We start from the raw sequence: 22049 nt of genomic DNA on the forward strand, positions 1-22049 counted from the left end.
ATTCTTTGCAGCCAAAGATGAAGAAGCTCTATACAGTCAGCAAAAGCAAGACCAGGAACAAACTGTGGCTCAGATCATGAACTCCTTATTGCCAAATTCAGACTTAAATTGAAGAAAGTAGGAAAAACCATTAGATCATTCCCCTATGACCTAAATCAATACCCTTATGATTATACAGTGGAAGTAACAAATAGATTCAAGGAATTAGATCTGATAGAGTATCTGAAGAACTATGGATCTAGGTTCGTGACTTGTACAGGAGGCAGAGATCAAGACCATCCCCAAGAAAAAGAAATAACAGAAAGGCAAAATGGTTGTCTGAGGAGGCCTTACAAATAGCTATGAAAAGAAGAGAGGCTAAAGGCAAAGGAGAAAAGGAAAGATATATCGATTTGAATGCAGAGTTCCAAAGAATAGCAAGGAGAGATAAGAAAGCCTTCCTCAGTGATCAATGAAAAGAAATAGAGGAAAACAGTAGAATGGGGAAGACTAGAGATTTCTTCAAAAAATTAGAGATACCAAGGGAGCTTTTCATGCAAAGATGGGCTCCATAAAGGACAGAAATGGTATGGACCTAACTCAAGCAGAAGATATTAAGAAGAGGTGTTAAGAACACACAAAAGAACTATACAAAAAAGATTTACACAACCCAGACAGTCACGATGGTGTGATCAGTCACCTAGAGCCAGACATCCTGGAATTCAAAGTCAAGTGTGCCTTAGAAAGCATCACTACAAACAAAGCTAGTGGAGGTGATGGCACTCCAGTTGAGCTATTCAAATCCTGAAAGATGATTCCATGAAAGTGCTGCACTCAATATGCCAGCAAATTTGGAAAACTCAGCATTGGCCACAGGACTGGAAAAGGTCAGTTTTCATTCTAATCCCAAAGAAAGTCAATGCGAAAGAATGTTCAAACTACCGCACAATTGCAGTCCCGTACTCTTGCCTGGAAAATCCCATGGACGGATGAGCCTGGTAGGCTGCAGTCCATGGGGTCGCTAGGAGTCGGATACAACTGAGAGACTTCACTTTCACTTTTCACTTTCATGCATTGGAGAAGGAAATGGCAAGCCACTCCAGTGTTCTTGCCTGGAGAATCCCAGGGACGTGGGAGCCTGGTGGGCTGCCCTCTCTGGGGTCGCACAGAGTCGGACACGACTGAAGCGACTTAGCAGCAGCAGCACATGCTAGCAAAGTAACACTCAAAATTCTCCAGGCCAGGCTTCAACAATATGTGAACAGTGAACTTCCAAATGTTCAAGCTGGATTTAGAATAGGCAGAGGAACCAAAGATCAAATTGCCAACATCCATAGGATCATCAAAGAAGCAAGAGAGTTCCAGAAAAACATCTACTTCTGCTTTGTTGACTATGCCAAAGCCTTTAACTGTGTGGATATCAACAAAATGTAGAAAATTCTTAAAGAGATGGTAATAACAGACCATCTGACCTGCCTCCTGAGAAATCTGCTTGTCAAGAAGCAACAGAACTGGACATGGAACAACAGACTAGGAAAGGAGTTGTTCTAAATCGGGAAAGGAGTTGTCATGGCTCTATTTTGTCACCTTGCTTATTTAACTTATATACAGAGAACATCATGAGAAATGCTGAACTGGATGAAGCACAAGCCAGAATTAAGATTTCCAGGGGAAATATCAATAACCTCAGAGATGCAGATGACACCACTGTTATGGCAGAAAGCAAAGAACTAAAGAGCCACTTGATGAAAAGGAAAGAGGAGAGTCAAAAAGTTGGCTTAAAAATCAGCATTCAAAAAACTAAGATCATGGCATCCGGTCCCATCACTTCATGGCAAATAGATGGGGAAACAGTGGAAACAGTGGCTGACTTTATTTTTGGTGGCTCCAAAATCACTGCAGATGGTGACTGCAGCCAGGAAATTAAAAGACGCTTACTCTCCTTGGAGGAAAAGTTATGACCAACCTAGACAGCATATTAAAGAGCAGAGACTTTATTTTGCCAACAAGGTCCATCTTGTCAAAGCTATGGTTTTTCCAGTAGTCATGAATGGATGTGAGAGTTGGACTATAAAGAAAGCTGAGCACTGAAGGATTGATGCTTTTCAACTGTGGTGGTGGAGAAGATTCTTGTGTTTCCCTTGGACTGAAATGAGATCCAACCAGTCCATCCTAAAGGAAATCAGTCCTGAATATTCATTGGAAGGACTGTTGCTGAAGCTGAAACTCCAGTACTTTGGCCACCTGATACGAAGAACTAACTGACTCATTGGAAAAGACCCTAATCCTGAGAAAGATTGAAGTTAGGAGGAGGAGGAGATGATGGAGGATGGGATGGTTGGATTACATCACTGACTCAATGCACCTGAGTTTAAGAAAACTCCGGGAGTTGGAGATAGACAAGTAACCTGCCATGCTTCAGTATATGGGGTCTCAAATAGTCAGACAGGACTGAGTGACTGAACTGAACGTATCTTTTTAAATAGCGGAGATCTTCCCTGTACACCTAAGTTAATTCCTATACATGTACATACCTGTTTAACTTTCACATCAACTCACTTGAGAATTTTGGAACCTCTGAATATTCACTACAGCTTTGCTTCACTTTTTCTCTATCTTGTATTTTATTCATACTTGTCTCTCTGTAGACTTTAATGAAGTTTTAAACAAGAAAAACACTGAGGTTCGTGTTTTGATTTACAGTGATCTTGTCTAGGGGGAGGAATACACCCTGTGATTAATTGAATGTATGTTTGCTTCCTTAGGTTTTTTATAGATATCAGCTATTTCCTATATAATAACTATATTGTATTACAGATTACTACTTTCTTTAATCTTCAAAACAGGCCTGCCAGAATAGTGTATTGTCTCTCGGACACCAATCTTTCTATTCTTTCCACTTCTTCCTAAATGCTAAGTATAGATTATTTTATCCCTAGTGAATAATTTGCTTCCCTGTGCCTCTGGTACATAGAAAGTGAACTCAGATTTTTTTCGTTGATACATGAAAGATCACTCCCATACTGCACACTTCAGTCTGCAAGAAGCAAATAATGTTGGCAGCTTCTTGTTTCTGCTGATGGAGCTAAATCTGAAATAACCTCCTAAGGTTTTTGTCACTGGACACTCTTTGTTAGCAGCAAATGTAGAAAATAAACGATTTTGATGGTCCATCTTTTTAAAGAATATGATAGATTGATATTTCTTTTTTACAGCTGTGTCTAAGTCCTTCGTTTTAAGACAAAATAAAAATTTAGCTCTTTAGAAGAATTTTAATTAATTCCAATGATTTCCTATTTTATATCATAGATGAGTATGATTTTTTCCATATATTTGAACATCTCCTTATATGCTAGGTTACTAATTTTTTGCAGATTACTGACTGTGTCATTTCTTACTAATATATATATGCTTTTTTTTTAGGCATAGATCATATTCTTTTAGTAGTTTTGTCCTCTGCATCTAATAGGTCCTCAATAACTGTGTGGACTTTAAAATTTCTTCTATTTCCTCAGAATCCTGACTTCTGTGAGAGGTACAGAAAGATAGGACTTGAGCTAAACCAGTTTAGATATGTTGGTCTCTAGATGGCTCCAACAGTAAAGAATCTGCCTGCAATGTTGGAGACCTGTGTTCAATCCCTGGGTTGAAAAGATCCCCTGGAAAAGGAGCTGGCAGTCCACTCCAGTATTTTTGCCTGGGAAATCCTACGAACAGAGAAGCCTGGTGGGTTACAGTCCATGGGATCACACAGTCAGATAAGACTGAGTGACTAAACTCAAAAGACTGAGGTATGGTTCATGAGCATTATTAGATTAGATTACATTATTAAATTCTCCCATTCTTTATTCCTTGACTGACATATTACACAAAATGAGGTATTCATTTATTCACATACATTAAAACAGCCCTCAAATTGCTGATGTAGCTAAAGTAACATCATAAAGCTCTCTTGTTGAAAGCTTCATAACTAAATTCTTATCCTTTCTCTGGGACTTGCTGCTGCTGCTAAGTTGTTTCAGTCATATCCAACTCTTTGCAACGCTATGGACCATAGCCTGCCAGGTGCCTCTGTCCATGGGACTTTCCAGGGAAGAATACTGGAGTGGGTTGCCTTGCCCTCTTCCAGAGGATCTTCCTGAACCAGGGATTGAACCCACAACTCTTATGTCTCCTGCATTGGCAAGCAGATTCTTTACCACTAGTGCCACCTGGAAAACAAGAACTGTTAATTTTATCACTCATGATGACAAGTTGTTTAGGGAGAGCTGAATTGATTCATTAATACTTAACTCTAACTGCTATAAATATATTTACTTCTTCATTTTTGATTGCATATATGTTTTCATTTGTATTCACTTTATTTTTATCAGGTACAAAGAATTTTACGTGAAAGATTTTGTCATCAGAGTCCACATGGTAACCTATTTGGAGTACAAGTACAATATAAGTAAGTTTAGGTTCCCACTTGTCTGCTATGAAACTACTTATAGATACCCTTTAGGTTTTGTAGAAATTGTCATACACAGACTTTGTCTTAAACAAGGATAGCGAACATTTTTATAGAGGTAGTTTTGCTTTGTGTATAAAAAAATGATTTATTGTGAAGGAAGAGAAGATATACATATTTCCATAATGAAAAAAACTCTTTAACTTTCAATCTTGTATCATTTCTGTCATTTCGTATTATGGAGAGATTTCTGAGTTTGCCCCTAATGCTCAGCAGCCAGCTGTGGAGTGAAAGGTCCTAAGAGTTGCCACAGTTGTTCCTATCCCATACCATCATAAAGACCACAATATTTCAGTCTTACTTGGTTTCTTCTTGAGGTTTCTAGAGAATCAGTATTTCTGTTCTTCTCTGTAGGACTAATTTAAAAAGTATTACCTAGCAAATTATTTCAGCTTTGCTTTTTAAATTTTGGCCTCTTTATATCATTTCAGACACTTAATTGAACTGCTAAAAAGAACTGCTATCCATGGAGAAAGTAACTCTATTCTCATTATTGGACCCCGAGGTTCAGGAAAGACCATGGTAAAAGCTGTTGATTTCTGGCATTCCTTTGTTTTGTAGGCATGTGATGAGTCTTGTGGACAACATTGAAAATGTTTTTGATTATTTTCATCCTTGTATTACTAGCATTTTTTTTTTTTAATTTTAAGTCTTAGAATACATGCAAAGCCTTTATAAAGTTAGACTTGTTTAATTTAAGTAGAGTGATCTTTTTTTACCTTATTTTTCGTCACAGTAACAAATTTTCAAATGTTATTTGTTCCATTGTGGTCTTTGGTCCTTCAAGAATTTGTGACTGCCAGTAGACAAAGCAAACTGGCATTTATTGAACATGTTCCTTGAACCTTTTATTTATCTTGTTATTTATTCTTTACATTAACCCTGCAAGGTAGGCATGATATTGTCTCTATTTGTAGATTAGGTAGCTATCACATCAAGCATTTTTTTTCTTTTAGTTTATTCTGTAACCCTAACTTAGGCAAGTTTTTTTAATATATACATTCACATCTTTTAGAGTTATCGTCTACTTTCCATCTTTATTATATTACTTTGGTTACCTCATAAAGATAACTCTTGCTTTTTTACCCTTGCTTTCTCTTTTCATTTTGTTTGTTTAGTGTATAAGACCAATTATGGCTATTATATTACAAATATTACTATGTAATTGTATAATCTGCTTTTGCTTTATTCCATGCAGTAAATTTAGATTTCTCACTAATACACATTTTTACTGTGTATAGAAGTAAAATTGTGTATTATGTATTATTTTATATTAAGTAAAACTATGTAAAATAGAATTAGAATTGTTTTTATTTTTTAAGCAATACAGTTTGACTGTACATTTTGTAAAAATTAGGACTTTAGGATTTTACTGTCATCATCTGTTTCCAGTATTATTTGTAGTACATAAATTGGAGATTTAGATCTAAATAATTTATTTTCTTTTAAAATTTTTTCATTTATTATAATCACATTTATGACCGTATTTATTTTTGACTCTGTCTAATTTATGTTCAGTCCTTTGGCTTAGTCCTTGTATACAACCACTATTTCTTTATCCTTAGTTTTTTTATTATTTTTCTTTGTGTTTGACTTCAGTGCTATTTATGGTAGTTTATATAGGAATAGTATGTGACTAATATACTTTTGAGCTATAAGACTATTATTAAAACAACAGCTCTGTTAACAGTAGAAAAGTTGAGGAAAGATATGCACAGAAGGGTCATAGGAAATTAAATACAAATCAGTTCTAAACTTAGAAACATGTTTAATTTCACTCATAATCTGGTAAATTAAATAAAAATATAGTAATTTTTTCTATAAGATTAACAAAAAGATCTATAAAGTTGATAACATACTGATGTTCTTACTGGTGGTGTAAATTAGAATTAGACAAAATCTAACCATATTACAAATGTGCCTACTTTTGACTCAGCAACATTTCTAGAAATTTTTCTTTGTGAAATGATATGTGTATTGTTACTCATTGCAGTAATGTTTATTAGCAGTGCAGGATGAGAAACAGTATAAATGACCCTCAGAATACTGATTAATAAATCTTGATACATCCATCCATGTAATGGACTACGATACTGCAGTAAAAAAAGAATACAGAAATATTTGCATATCATCCAAAAAAGGGAAAAAATCATATTGTTGATTTCTCCATGAACAAAAGTTCCCTTAAATGTATACATTTAAATTTTTATTGGAGTATCATTGATTTACAATGTTGTGTTAGGTTCAGATATACAGCAGAGTGAATCGGTTATACATATACTTATGTCCACTCTTTTTAAATTCTTATCCCATATAGGCCATTACAAAATATTGTGTAGTGTTCTCTGTACTATATGATAGGTCCTTATTAGTTGCCTATTTTATGTGTAGTACTATGTTTAAGTCAACCCCAGTCTCCCAATTTATCTGTCCCACCTTTCCCCCTGGTAGCCACAAGTTTGTTTTCTACATCTGTGATACTACTTCTGGTTTATAAATAAGTTCATTTGTACCCTTTTTAAAAATTTTGCACATATAAGTAATATCATATGATATTTGTCTGTGTCTAACTTACTTCATTCAATATGACAGTCTCTAGGTCCACTCGTGTACCTGTAGATGACATTATTTTGTTCGTTTTTATGGCTGGGTAATATTCCATTCAGTTTTCGTTCCAATCCCAAAAAAAGGAAATGCCAAAGAATGTTCAAACTACCACACAATTGCACTCATCTTTCACGTTAGCAAAGTAATGCTCAAAATTCTCCAAGCCAGGCTTCAATAGTACATGAACGATGAACTTCCAGATGTTCAAGCTGGATTTAAAACAGGCAGAGGAACCAGAGATCAAATTGCCAGCATCCACTGGATCATCAAAAAAGCAAGAGAGTTCCAGAAAAACATCTACTTCTGCTTTGTTGACTATGCCAAAGCCTTTAACTGTGTGGATCACAACAAACTGTGGAAAATTCTTAAAGAGATGGTAATAACAGACCATCTGACCTGCCTCCTGAGAAATCTGCTTGTCAAGAAGCAACAGTTAGAACTGGACATGGAACAACAGACTGGTTCCAAATTGGGAAAGGAGCATGTCAAGACTGTATATTGTCACCCTGCTTATTTAACTTATATGCAGAGTACAACGTGAGAAATGCTGGGCTGGATGAGCATGAGCCGGAATCAGGATTGCCGGGAGAAACAACCTCAGAGATGCAGATGACACCACCGTTATGGCAGAAGGCGAAGAAGAACTAAAGAGCCACTTGATGAAAAGGAAAGAGGAGAATGAAAAAGTTGGCTTAAAACTCAACATTCAAAAAACTAAGATCATGGCATCCGATCCTATCACTTCATAGCAAATGGATGGGAAAACAATGGAAACATGACAGACTTTATTTTTGGGGGCTCCAAAATCACTGCAGATGGTGACTGCAGCCATGAAATTAAAAGACCCTTGCTCATTTTAAGAAAAGCTATGACCAACCTAGACAGCATATTAAAAAGCAGAGACATTACTTTGCCAACAGAGGTCTGTCTTGTCAAAGCTATGGTTTTTCCAGTAGTCATGAATGGATGTGAGAGTTGGACTGTAAAGAAAGCTGAGCACTGAAGAATTGATGCTTTTGAACCGTGGTGTTGGAGAAGACTCTTGAGAGTCTCTGGACTGTAAGGAGATCCAACCAGTCCATCCTAAAGGAAATCAATCCTGAATATTCACGGGAAGGACTGATGCTGAAGCTGAAGCTCCTATTGGAGCTTGGAGTATTCTTTGCAGCCAAAGTATTCTTTGGCCACCTGATGCGAAGAGCTGACTCATTGGAAAAGACTCTAATGCTGGGAAAGATTGAAGTCAGGAGGTGAAGGAAACGACAGAGAATGAGTTGGTTGGATGACATTACCGACTCAATGGACATGAGTTTGTGTAACTCCGGGAATTGGTGATGGACAGGCAAGCCTGGCGTGCTGCAATCCATTGGGTTGGAAAGAGTTAGATGTGACTGAGCGAGTGAACTTACTGAATATTCCATTGTGTATAAATATATATATGCACCACATCTTCTTTACCCTCTCCTCTGCTGATAGACATTTAGGTTGCTTCCAGCCCTGGCTATTGTAAATAGTGCCGCAGTTGAGCTGAATATCGAGGTGTATGAATCTTTTCAAATGATGGTTTTCTCCGGGTAAACACCTAGGAGTGGGTTTTCTGGGTCATGATATTCTATTTTTAGTTTTTTAAGGAACCGCTGGGCTTCCCTGGTGGCTCAGAGGTTAAAGCGTCTGCCTGCAATGTGGGAGACCTGGGTTCGATCCCTGAGTTGGGAAGATTCCCTGGAGAAGGAGATGGCAACCCACTCCAGTATTCTTGCCTGGAGAATCCCATGGAGAGAGGAGCCTGGTGGGCTACAGTCCATGCGGTCACAAAGAGTTGGACATGACTGAGCGACTCCACTTTCACTTTCACTTTATACGGTTCTCCATAGTGACTGTACCAGTTTACATTCCCATCAACAGTATAGGAAGGTTCTGTTTCTCCATATCTTCTCCAGCACATATTGTTTGTTGATTTTATTGATGATGGCCATTCTGACCAGTGTGAAGTGATACTCCATTGTAGTTTTGATTTGCATTTCTCTAATAGTGATGTTGAACATCTTTTCAAGTGCTTTTTGGCCATTTTTATGTCTTATGTCTTCTTTATGGTGTGCTGCAGTCCATGGGGTCACAGAGAGACACGACTTAGCCACTGAACAGTGTCAACAAATGTCTTTCTGAAATATTAAACAATAACATAGTGGGTTATTTGTTGAGTGGGATATGGGAACAGAGGTTAAGGCTCTTTTCACTATATATCTTTTTATTTTTTTTGAGGGGTGAACTATATGACCATGCAGTCTATTTTTAAAATTACAGAGTGGGAAGTTGGTTGAAGGCAAGGGGAAAAAACCCAGCAACCTAGTTAACAGAACAAATCACTAAACTCCTTCAGAACACATAAATATTAAAGAGATAGGAAGTTGAGTAACATAGGGAAATGTAAAAAGACTATTTTAAATCAAAATATTATTTTGCACGTTACTTATAAATGACTGGGATTAAACTCTTCCGTCACTTTTTTTTTTCCTCCCTTGAAATCACATAGAGTTTATTCAATTTGTGTTTTATGGGAAAATTCCAAGGGCAGGCTTTTCTTTTCCCTTTATAAACTGCTTTTTCAAACTGGATAGTTTAAATTATGCAGTCATACCAACCCTAAATTTCAGAGTCTTGACACAAATTTGTTGTTTGCTTTTGCTGTGTCCCCACACTGTAACAGCAAGGAGGCACTATTCTCTGTCTTCACTCACAAGAAATGGTGATGTTACCTCAGCATGTTCCTCCACTAACATCCCAGTGGAGGAAAGGAAGCCTGATGGATCAGGGACATTCTTAAAGTTCCTACCCAGAGGTGCTACAGAGCACATCTCACACTTATCTGACCGGAGTGAGTCACATGGTCACACCTAGTTTCAAGAGAGCAGGGCAGTGCATTTTTACTAGATACCTAGAAAGGGAGGTTAACCAGAAGTATGGTGAACCTCACTGATGACCACCACAGCTAACTTGTTTGAGTTTATATATGATTTTTCCTTGCCTAGATGCTTGTAGAATTGCTGTTTCTTAGCAGTGTGAAAGTTTCACAGGTTATATCAAAGTGTAGGTCGTAAAAACCGTAACTCTGCAAACCCTCTTGATGTGAATTTAGGTCTTTCTTTAGTAAAAGGATGATTTTCCTTTTTTTCCAGTTTTAATTATTGTTTTTGGAAAACACATTATATACTATGTTTGAATAACATTTTTACATGATACTTTAATTCTTCAAAGAGCTCTATAGTGATATTCTTGTATCAGTATAGGAGAAAACGAGGTCTAAGAAATTAGTACATTAGACCTGTTATTCCATCATACATTGTGCATCTTGAAGTAAAATGACCTACAACAGAGAAGTTGAATCTCAGTGATTCATGCATCAAAGTGTCAAGCCAGAAGTATAATTTGAACAGCTAATGACTTAATTTATTCTGAACTTTCATCTTGGAAGTTTGTCTCTTAAGGCATACAGAAAGTTTACAGAAAAGGACATAGAGCTAGTAAATGCTTACAAAAATGTATAAGTAAATACAAATTAAACCTGAATACTCCATTTCATTAGTAAATTGGCTAAAATAGATATATTTGTTACAGAAAAAGTAAGCAGATAGTACAGAGTTCCCACGTAGTCTCTCTCTCACAGACACACGCTCATACACACACTCACCCCGGTACAGTTTTCCCTGTCAATAACATCTTGCCTTACTGTGGTACATTTGTTAAAATTAATGAAACTATATTGAAACATTGCTAATTAAAGTCCATTGTTTACACTAAGGATTCTACAAGTCTATGGGTACAACACCATGTTCTGGTGCTTGGAAATAATTTATCTAATGTGACTTAACTGAAGTATGGAAAAACCCATACATGGTATTCCATTATGGTATAATTTAGTTTATTCCTACTGCATTCCAATATTGAGAGCTCAGAAAGCTGAAAAGCATTATTTAACTCCTCACTTTTATGATTTGTTGTGTGTGGGCGTGTCCTGAGATATAAAATAGGTTATTCTTAGATAAGAGTATTATTATATCATATAATTAGTATAATTATATATATCATGCTGCTGCTGCTACTGCTACTGCTAATTTGCTTCAGTCGTGTCCGAGTCTGTGCAACCCCATAGACGGCAGCCCACCAAGGCTCCCCGGTCCCTGGGATTCTCCAGGCAAGAACACTGGAGTGGGTTGCCATTTCCTTCTCCAATGCATGAAAGTGAAAAGTGAAAGTGAAGTCGCTCAGTTGTGTCCAACTGTTAGCAACCCCGTGGACTGCAGCCCACCAGGCTCCTCCATCCATAGGATTGTCCAGGCAAGAGTACTGGAGTGGAGTGCCATTGCCTTCATAGCTTAGTATAATCATGTATAATTACAGAAATTTAAACTTAAAAAATAAGATTGTGGTATATTAAAAATACTACCCTTTAGCCAAACTGTCTAAAATACAAAAATTGAAAATCATCAGTTAAGTGGTAAAGATAACAAATTCTGTGGTTTGTTGTATTTCAAACATTTTATTTTAAAAATAGACATGGTTCCAAATGAGAGATTTAAGTCTGGAAAATACTCTTCTACATAGAAATTAGACTTGCTAGATGGTTAAAGTTTCTTCTAGTTTGTTTCTTCTGGTTGCATGTTGTTGAATATTGTGTCCCTGAAAGTATTTGGGAATAGTAATAAAAGCATAAAAACCTCTGGATGCTGGCAGTTCAAAGCAAACTATACAAGTATATCTGTAACATTAATTTTTAGCTACAAAGAATGTGGAAATGGGGTATCCAAATTGATTATGTTGGTTAATGTAACATAACCAACTAAGGTTTTTTTAGTATATAATATAGTATAAAATATTGAAAAGATGACATTGTCTCCTTGGGGGGAAAAAAAAATCTGACTTATGATTGTTAACCTAGCTAATTACACAGTAAATTTTAGCAATATCCAGAGTGGAACTACGGATAAGGCAATGGCACCCCACTCCAGTACTCTTGCCTGGAAAATCCCATGGATGGAGGAGCCTGGAAGGCTGCAGTCCATGGGGTCGCTGAGGGTCGGACACGACTGAGTGACTTCACTTTCACTTTTCACTTTCATGCATTGGAGAAGGAAATGGCAATCCACTCCAGTGTTCTTGCCTGGAGAACCCGAGGGACGGGGGAGCCTGGTGAGCTGCCGTCTCTGGGGTCGCACAGAATCGGACTTAGCAGAGTGGAACTAAAATTATTATTTGAAGTGACTTAGCAGAGTGGAACTAAAATTATTATTTGAAGACATGCTTGCTAATATATTTAAATGATCATTTCAGACCACACACACACCTCACGAAAAAGTTGTGAGCTAATTCATGCAAATCATAGTAACTTGATGTTAAAGTAAATTTAGTGGAAAGAAGGCTGTAAACCTGTATAACTCTCCCCTTGCATATGTAAAATGAAGGTATTATTATTGACCCTGTTTCATTCTGCAAATAATTTGAAATGGTTTTGAACAGTTTATCAAACCTAAAGTGGTTTTAAACATAAAATCAGAACCAGGGAAATACAAATACCATGTAAGTAAAATATCAAGAAGTAAGTGCAAGAACATAGCAGATTGCTAAGAAAATGCCATACAGGCTGTATTTTGAGAAGCAAGTTAGTATCAGTTGGGGACTAACTCTGGTGATAGGATCTGACTTGATCCAAAGACAGAAGTACCACCTCATCTTCTGACAGTTTTCTCTAAGAATGTAACTTTTCTCTGCTGGGCTCTTACTCATAGTATGACAGTTGACATTTGTGGTTGTCTCTTTTTTATTTTTAAAGGACTTAGTTTACCTGTGATCTGAGGTGGAGCACCATCTGCTTTAAATATGTTTGATATCCTGTTGTGAAACCTGAGATTTGAAATGAGAGGTTTTGCTTTTTTGTTGTTGTTGCACACAGATACTGCAATGACAAATAGAGATAAAATACTGAAAATACAAGTAGTATTTTGTCTTTCAAAATAGTTTACCAGTTGTCTCAGTGACTTTGTGGCATAATCCTTTTTGTCCTCATTAAGTTTGATGCCACTTTTGTTGTATACATAGCCTAATTTCTTGAGCTATATATTTTGTGATAGTACCCTTCTGCTTCTATTTTCATATTAGGAAGAATAATCCATCACTCTTCCTTTTTAAAATCTTCTTGTTTTTTCTTAATTCTATTTATTTTCAAATTTCAGAAAATATATGTAGTATTAATATGAAGAGATACATATGATAGTGCAGTATGAGTGATAAGATGTCACAAATCAAAAATATAAAGAATGTTAAGTATGTGGCATAAAAAACTAATTATAAAAATGTGAAGCTTTATAATTGAACAGTTTAAGATGGTTTAACACTTTCTGGGTATTTTTAGTAGTAATTACTGTTATATTTTGGGCTTCCCAGATGATGCTAGTGGTAAAGAACCCACCTACCAGTGCAGGAGACATGAGACATGAGTTCGATCCCTGAGTCAGGAAGATCCCCAGGAGAACGGAATGGCAACCCATCTCAGTATTCCTGCCTGGAAAATTCCATGGACAGAGGAGCCTGGCAGGCTACTGTCCTTGGAGATGCAAAGAGTCGGACACAACTGAAGCAGCTTAGCATGCACACACTTTATATTTGAAGTATATTACTAGTAATAATTTTTAACAAGGGCTTTCTCTGCTTACTTAACAACTAACAAAGGCAACATCTCATATTTAGCTTAATCTCTTTGTATTTCTTTTTTGATTTTCATTTCAAGGTAACATGCAAAGTAGCTCACAGTATTTCACAGAAATTAATGTACTGAGGGTAGATATTTTGCAGTCATTTAGTATTGTTCTGGTACTTCTTTTCAATAGCTTTTAACTGATTTCAGTAATAATTTTGTAGAGTCAGTACTGTAGACATGTAATGAACTGACTGATACGTAAAGTTCTTAAATACCTGTAGTTTTTATGACTTCTACTGCAAAGAAGTATTTCCTTTGAAAACTTAAGGGTTATTTCTAAACATTTATCAGAAGTTTGGGTAGCTGATTGAGAGAATGTGGCATCATTCCTGGTTCTGACATCTTACTAAATCAGACATTAGAAGTTCTAGTTGAACTTTCTGTCTGTAGAGAATCTGCAAATTTAATTGTTAATTTTCAATGACAGCTGTTAATATTCTGTTCCTATTACTCATAGTTTAAAAAAGAATATGGGCTTATCATCTTTTACTTGTTATTAAATATTTCATAAACTTTTTAATATTATTTAGTTAATAAACCATGCTTTGAAAGAACTAATGGAAATAGAAGGAGTGAGTGAAAACATATTACAAGTTCACTTAAATGGTAAGTATGTTCTCATTTTGCCATTGGAATGATGTAAGCATATGAGCTTTTTACATTATGAGACTAAATTTACTCATATTTAAAATCTGCATTAATAACTATATTTTAAAAACTAAATCTTTAATGGACTTTTACTTTAGCACACTATGCACAGTATTTTTAGAAATTAAAAAAATTATTAATAAAGGCACATAAGGTCTCTTTTTTTTGTATTTATTTTCTTTTTTTTATTATTTATTTATTTTAATTGGAGGCTAATTACAATATTGTAGTGGTTTTGCCATACATTGACATGAATCAGCCATGGGTGTACATGTGTTCTTATCCTTTTTTTAAATAACATTAATTCCAAGGAAGATGGTTCTTGGAGTCTAATGTTTTCACTATTAAATTTTAAAAAGGAAATAATGTAAACTAAAAATTTTTGACTTTTTCTTTCTAGTTAAATTTTTTAAAGCATTAAAAAACTTACTTGACTAGAAAATAATCTGCATAGTATCAAATACTTATTTCATTTTTATGACCTACTTTTAAATGGGTTTTATTTCAGGACTGCTGCAGATCAATGATAAAATTGCCCTAAAGGAAATCACAAGACAGTTAAATCTGGAAAATGTAGTTGGAGATAAAGTTTTTGTAAGTATCATTTTCATTATTTTATTAAATAGGATTCAAAGTAAAGTCTGTATAGCATGGACCTATTTATATTAGCATGGACCTGTTTATATTTTGGAAGAGTAGGAACGGTTCAGAGATTCTAAAATATACAAGATTCTTACCATAAGAATGTACAATGTATAGGATGTATTTATTCATCAAATCTTTTAAGTTTAGACTTTATGAAGTAGATTTTATTGGTTATATTAGGGCTTCCTCGGTGGCTCAGACAGTAAAGAATCTGCCTGTAGTGCAGGAGACCCAGGTTCAATCCCTGGGTCAGAAACATTCCCTGGAGAAGGGAATGGCAACCCACTCCAGTATTCTTGCCTTAAAAATCCCATGGACAGAGGAGATTGGCAGGCTGCAGTCCATGAGGTCACAAAGAGTAGTCAGACATGCCTGAGTGGCTTTCACTTTCACTTTTCCTATTAGTTATAAAATAGTTTAAGAAATCAAGATTTGTTTAAATATTAACTGAGTTGTTTCTTTGTTTGTAAGAAAAATATTCTGATTCTCTGCCCTTGGAGATAGATTAATCTGCTTTTAAAAATATTAACACTCTATTAGTCTATTTCTAGTCTTAAGAGACTTGGATAGCATGAGAGTAGTAGAAAATATACTGAATTTGAAGCTACAAATGGTAGGTTTGTAACTATTGACTATAACTATTGACTACCTGTATAACGTGTCTAATAAGTATCTATGAATTACAGATCCCTCACCAGTTACATTGGCATTGTCTTATTATACTTCACACATTTATTCTAAAGATGAAAAGAAGTGTTAAACATAATTATTTTTGTTTGTTTTTTAAATTGGATGCTAAGATACTGTGCAAATGTCAGTTATATTTTACTATTAAAATGTTCTCAGAAAGTACCCACATCATTATTGTTCCTTGGGATCTCAGGGCAGTAAACATAAATAATTTAACTGATTAGAAATATTTTGAAACTTGTATTAAACATTTTACCTATCAACTTGATTGATTAGGCTCAAGGGAAACATGATTAACTTGAAGCTGAGGTAATTTTCATCATGAAGTGACTCCTCAGCTTAATGCAATTGAAGTGGGTTGTGTACATTTCAGATTCATTTTCTGGTCACTGGTGATGATGCAGTGGTGTTCCTCTAAACTGTGAGCCACCTAACATCTAGTAATTTTATTCTTTAAAAATTAACTATAAGTAAATTTGAACTATGTGTAAAATACATAGCTAGTGGAAAACCGCTGTATAACACATGGAGCTCAGCTGGGTGCTCTGTGATGATGGGCAAGAATGAAAGGGAGGCTCAAGAAGGAGGGGATATATTAATATTTATACTTACAGCTGAATCATGTCATTATACAGCAGAAAACTAAGACAACAATGTAAAGCAGTTGTCCTCCAGTTAATGAAAAATCATCTATAAAAAGTTGAGCCAGTGCTGTGTTACCATCCATTACCTACAGGTTTTTGAAGTGCAAGTTCAAATGTTCCTTCTGAAATCTGTTGTTTTCCCCGTGTCCAGAATGCAGTGTAAAAGATAGCGGCCTCCTTGGCAAAGCAGAGTTACTGTTACATAGAATCTGTTCGGCTTTTGGTTTCCACTTGATGTAGATTTATGTTTCTAACTTTCCTAAATATTGCTATTTGTATTGGATTGTATGAAATAATTCATGGCACAGCTACTTACCATCCTAGTCATTACTATTGATATCATAACCCTCACACATACAGATTATTAGTTTAACTCCTATATTATATCAATTAGGCACCTGGAGGCTAAGAGACATAATTAGTGTGTCTAAAGTCATAAAATAACAAAGGCTGGACATTAAGAATCTAAGTCATTTAACCCCAGAGCCTTTCTGTTTTGTGTATTTAGAGCAAATTTGTATATACTTTTATAGACACACACATATGTATATGTGTATATATAAATATATACTTACATAAGTAAATTCTTATAATATGTACATATGAATTTACCTAAGTATATACTTATTGTAAAGTGTAATAGTCTTTTAAAGAAATAAGCCTTCCCTGGTAATCCAGTGGTAAGAATCTGCCTACCAGTGCACGGAACACAGGTTCAACCCTGGGTCCAGGAGGATTCCACATACTGTGGGGCAGCTAAGCCTGTGTGCCACAACTGTGGAGCCCACGTTCTAGATAGAGCTCATGCTCTGCAACCAGAGAAGCCACAAAAATAAGAGTAGCCCCCGCTCTTTGCAACTAGAGAAAGCCTGCATGCATCAACAAAGACCCACCACAGCTAAAAATAAATAAATTTAAATATATATATATATATATATATATAAATACCAAAAGATAAGCAGTCTTTGAGTAACTTTGACCACTGATTTTCCAACAGTTTATCTGAGCTTTTGTTTACATTATGGTAAATACCTCTTGCCCTACCTACTTTGGAAATAATATTTCTTGACAGCATGTAATCATCACAAAATGTGTAGAAGCTCTTTAAAACATATTATGTTATTTTATGTCAGATCTCTCAACTGGGAAACAAACAAGTGGGTATCTTTTGTCCTTTACATTGCCTCAAGTTTAAAGTTGACTGTTTCTTTAAATTAAGATAATTTGAATGAAGTAAAAATTAAGGACTTCAGTGAAAAAATATTTTACAAGGCCTTTATCCACAAGCTGGAACATCTGGATAATGCATCTGCTACTCTGTTAGTTTCTATCCAGAATATTTAAATTGTACCCAAAAATGTATCGACTGTGTTCCAAGTGAAAGTGAAGTCGCTTAGTCCTGTCTGACTCTTTGGGACCCCGTGGACTGTAGCCCCCCAGGCTCTTCTGTCCATGGGATTCTCCAGGCAAGAATACTGGAGTGGGTTGCCATTTCCTTCTCCAAGTAAAGCAGCCAAATTTGATATGATATATACAAATTATATAATCTGCTCTTCAATAGAGAAACACTGTTGTATTGTCTAATGTTTGAGGCAGGTTTCTTCTTCCTTTTCCTTTGGGATCTCATTCAAATTCATGGTCATTTTTTTAGTGGTATGGATTTGAGACTCACAGCAGACTGACACGTTTGAAGATAAAAGTACAGTGAATTTCTTTTTTTCTCTGATTGTGTTTAGAGTATAGCAACTCTTAAAAACTACCTTTGATTAAATTTTTACAGATTTTATCCAGAAAATAAAAAATTTTGAACATGGCATGATCCCATTTTCAGTGTTATGCCATCTCTACTGTTACATTAAAGTTTTAGATTGTAAGCATACAAGAGATGGAGTTCAGAATCTGGCCAATGACTTTCATTTACTAGAAAACTACATAAAACTATTTATACAGTGTCTGGAGTCATATAGCCCTCTTTTATTCTTTATTTCAATAAACTTCTAGTCATGGTGTCTTTTTTTGTTATTCTCAGGGTAGCTTTGCTGAAAACCTTTCATTTCTTCTGGAAGCTTTAAAAAAAGGTAAATACTAGCTTATTTAACAGTATCAATAGTTTAGCTTTATTTTTCCCTTAATCATATGCTTTATAAGAAATAAATATAAAAAAGAAATAATGACCACTGAAATCCCTATTAATAGTGATTATTCCAATTAACATTTTATTTCATATCTTTATTCACCTATAGTATATCATTAGTATAATTTTTATAAGAATGAAATGTTTTTTATTTTATTGTGAAATGTACATCTTTTTACTTACTCATAGTATGTTGTAAGCATCTTTCCATGTCTGTAAATATTGAGTGCATGATCATTTTCATGGTTCTCATATATCTCATTTTTAAAATATAAGCTATTTTAAAATTGTAACATAATAAATTATAACTGATTAATCACCAGCTATCAACTTTTATTCCTGATTTTGTATAATTAGGAAGAAATGCTTAACTGATCATCCAGATTTCTTGGGGTAAATTTCGATGAGTAGAATACTGGGTTAAAGATTTCACATTTAAAAGCATAAATATTAATTACCAAATTATCCTAGAAGATCCATTGTCTAAACATATTTTAAAGTACTTTTTTTTTTCAGAACCTCAAACAATTGTTTTTTTTGTTTGCTTTTTTAATAGAAAAAAATTTTCAGTTTAATTTTAATAATTTGGGTACTCATGGTGTTCATATCAAATTTTAATTGGCCATAGATATTTCCTGATTTGTGTTTTTCCTGTTCTTTGCTTTATAACTGTGAGAATTCTTGCACTTGTTTTTTTCTTAATTTTGGTTTGGACTTTTCTGATGAATAGAAGTTTTAAATTATTTACATAATCAAAAATTTTCTCTTCTTCACACTTTAAAGACATACACATGTTTTCATCCAGTACGTACACTTATAATTCATAATTTAGCTGAAATTTGTTTTGGAAAGGTGGAAAGTGGAGATGGCTTGAATATACCAAAATGAAATTTCTGCCTTATGTAGGTCTGTGTCTAGACTTCTGAGTGGTCCCTGTGGTTTTAATGTCTTTTAGGTTAATGTACTGGAGAAGGCAATGGCACCCCACTCCAGTACCATTGCCTTCTCCAATACATTAACCTGAAAGACATTAAAACCACATTATTATCTTTTAGATAGTATTATCCAAACTATAATATCTGATAACAATTAAAAGAATTATTAATTAACCTGTTTATTACCATGTTTTTTTTCACTTGTTTATGTGGATATAAAATAAAGCCTTTGACCTTAAGGAAATAGTGCTTGTTCTCCTAAAGCACTTTCCATTGTTGTAGTGAGAAAAATGAATCCAGAGTCATATGAAAGTTTTCCCTATTTTTTAAAATGTTGAAATTGTCATTAGTAGAAGTTAAAGTAGCTTTGGTTAAACTTCATAGTGTTACCATTGTTTATAAAAATTGTTTCCAGGGGAAGACTTACTTTGCATTTCTAACTAAAAGTGAGTCTGTTTTGAAGTAATAATTTTATGTACTTTTATATTTAAACCCAGAGTATTTTGGTCTATGTAGGTTAAAAAATCTTTGTCTATTTTCTGATGATAGAAGAATTATTTACATAATTTAAGAAACAGTAGTCTTCAGTCATTTAAATGATTTTCTTAACTTTTCATCAATAAAGCTACTAGAAGTCTGGTAATTAGACTGAAGTACTTGAGGGCAATAGGAGCTATTTTGTCTTTTGAATAATTTTTTGTTGAATAATTGTACATGCATTGGTAAGTGCCCTACTGAAAGTAGGTTAACAGTGTACTTTTCTTGGATTGAGTTTTAGAAAATGAAATGTACTAAATAGTTTGGAAGTTAAAGAAAGGTTGATATGACTACTTATTAGTATAAAACTCTTATTTTCTCTTAGGTGACCGGACTAGTAGTTGCCCAGTGATCTTCATATTAGATGAATTTGATCTTTTTGCTCATCATAAAAACCAAACACTCCTCTATAACCTTCTTGACATTTCTCAGTCTGCACAGACTCCAGTAGTAATTATTGGTCTTACATGCAGATTGGTAAGTCTTTCTATTTAAAAACAATTGATTATAATGTTTAGAAAATTAAAGTTTAATAACTGACTTAGTTACTATGTAGCTCACTAATGTATTTCATTAGGGTGTGGCACCTTTATGCCACTTTTTAACTCAAAGGAAACAAGGAAACATTTATCACACATGCTTGTAGGCTAATACCTCCCTCCATTTCACTCAGATTACTGAATAAAAAATATGAAGTGAGATTTTGCTTAAAAATATTATGTAATTCTTTTTTTTTTTTCTTTTAAATTTTATTTTATTTTTAAACTTTACATAATTGTATTAGTTTTGCCAAATATCAAAATGAATCCGCCACAGGCATACATGTGTTCCCCATCCTGAACCCTCCTCCCTCTTCCCTCCCCATACCATCCCTCTGGGTCGTCCCAGTACACCAGCCCCAAGCATCCAGTATCGCGCATCGAACCTGGACTGGCAACTCGTTTCTACATTAGTAAATAAATAGAAAATTAACATCACCACCATTTTATAAAAATTGCTAATGGTTTCTCATACTTTTTATATTTAAGATTCTTTCCATATTTTAAAAGTGCTTGGAATCAGCTCAAAATGATACTAACCCAACTTTGTTAGGTATACATCTCTGGAAATGGAAGGGATTATTTCCATCATATTAATCATAGTAGTCACTAGCGTCTTTGCTCCTTGGGAGATTTTTAGAATGATTTTAATTGAAGTCTTAATGTAACTATCACATTACTTTGTGAAGACTACATGCATGTTAAATCTTCAGACAGTTTATGTAGGTCTGTTTGTGTTTACTCTCTCTCTTTTTTAAAATTTTCCCTGGAAGTGGGTGTACCATTTGTGAAAGTACTGCAATACCAGATCGATGGGTGGAGTGGATGGAGCAAGCTCCCTTTCCATCTCCTAGTTCCAGAAATACGTTTAATTCATTGTCCTCAGAATATGTATCAGATACTAAGCTGACAAGAACATATACTACTAGGCAAAAGGCCAAAAAGCATTGTGTTTACCTTCTTTTACTCTCCTTATATGAACTGTCTTATTGAATTCAGGTAAAACTGGTATTTAAGAGTCATCTTGATACTAATATGAGTCATCTTAATACTAACATTATGGCTGCCATGCATTCATAATTTTTATCCCTTTTTTTCCTTCATTTTTAGCAAACTTATGCCAGGCCCTTCTACTTATTTTCCTTTTCTACAGCTACTTCTCTTTTTTAGAAATGGGAAGGTCTTTACTAAGTCATCTTTCAACAGTCCTGCTAGTACTATTTCTCTCAAGTTCAGTTCAGTTCTGTCGCTCAGTCGTGTCCGACTCTGTGCAACCCCATGAACTGCAGCACGCCAGGCTTCCCTGTCCATCACCAACTGCCAGAGTTTACCCAAGCCCACATCCATTGAGTCTGTCATGCCATCCAACCATCCCGTCCTCTTTCATCCCCTTCTCCTCCTGCCCTCAATCTTTCCCAGCATCGGGGTCT

General features: G+C 35.0%; 1 protein-coding gene and 1 pseudogene across 2 annotated transcripts in view; one reads left to right on the plus strand and one right to left on the minus strand.

Moving 5' to 3' along the window:
• ORC4 (origin recognition complex subunit 4) overlaps window positions 1–22049 on the plus strand; it is a 96917-nt gene that overhangs the window by 47283 nt on the left and 27585 nt on the right. For both annotated transcript variants that reach the window (XM_027561318.1, XM_027561329.1), the window contains 6 exons: window positions 4353–4429; window positions 4921–5011; window positions 14378–14453; window positions 15004–15089; window positions 18504–18552; window positions 20406–20557. In XM_027561318.1, coding sequence (XP_027417119.1) covers window positions 4353–4429; window positions 4921–5011; window positions 14378–14453; window positions 15004–15089; window positions 18504–18552; window positions 20406–20557 — 531 coding nt within the window. The remainder of the gene's footprint in view (window positions 1–4352; window positions 4430–4920; window positions 5012–14377; window positions 14454–15003; window positions 15090–18503; window positions 18553–20405; window positions 20558–22049) is intronic.
• LOC113881751 lies at window positions 21391–21568 on the minus strand (annotated as a pseudogene).

Source organism: Bos indicus x Bos taurus, chromosome 2 (assembly GCF_003369695.1).
Source record: "Bos indicus x Bos taurus breed Angus x Brahman F1 hybrid chromosome 2, Bos_hybrid_MaternalHap_v2.0, whole genome shotgun sequence".
NCBI classification, from domain to species: Eukaryota; Metazoa; Chordata; class Mammalia; order Artiodactyla; family Bovidae; genus Bos; species Bos indicus x Bos taurus.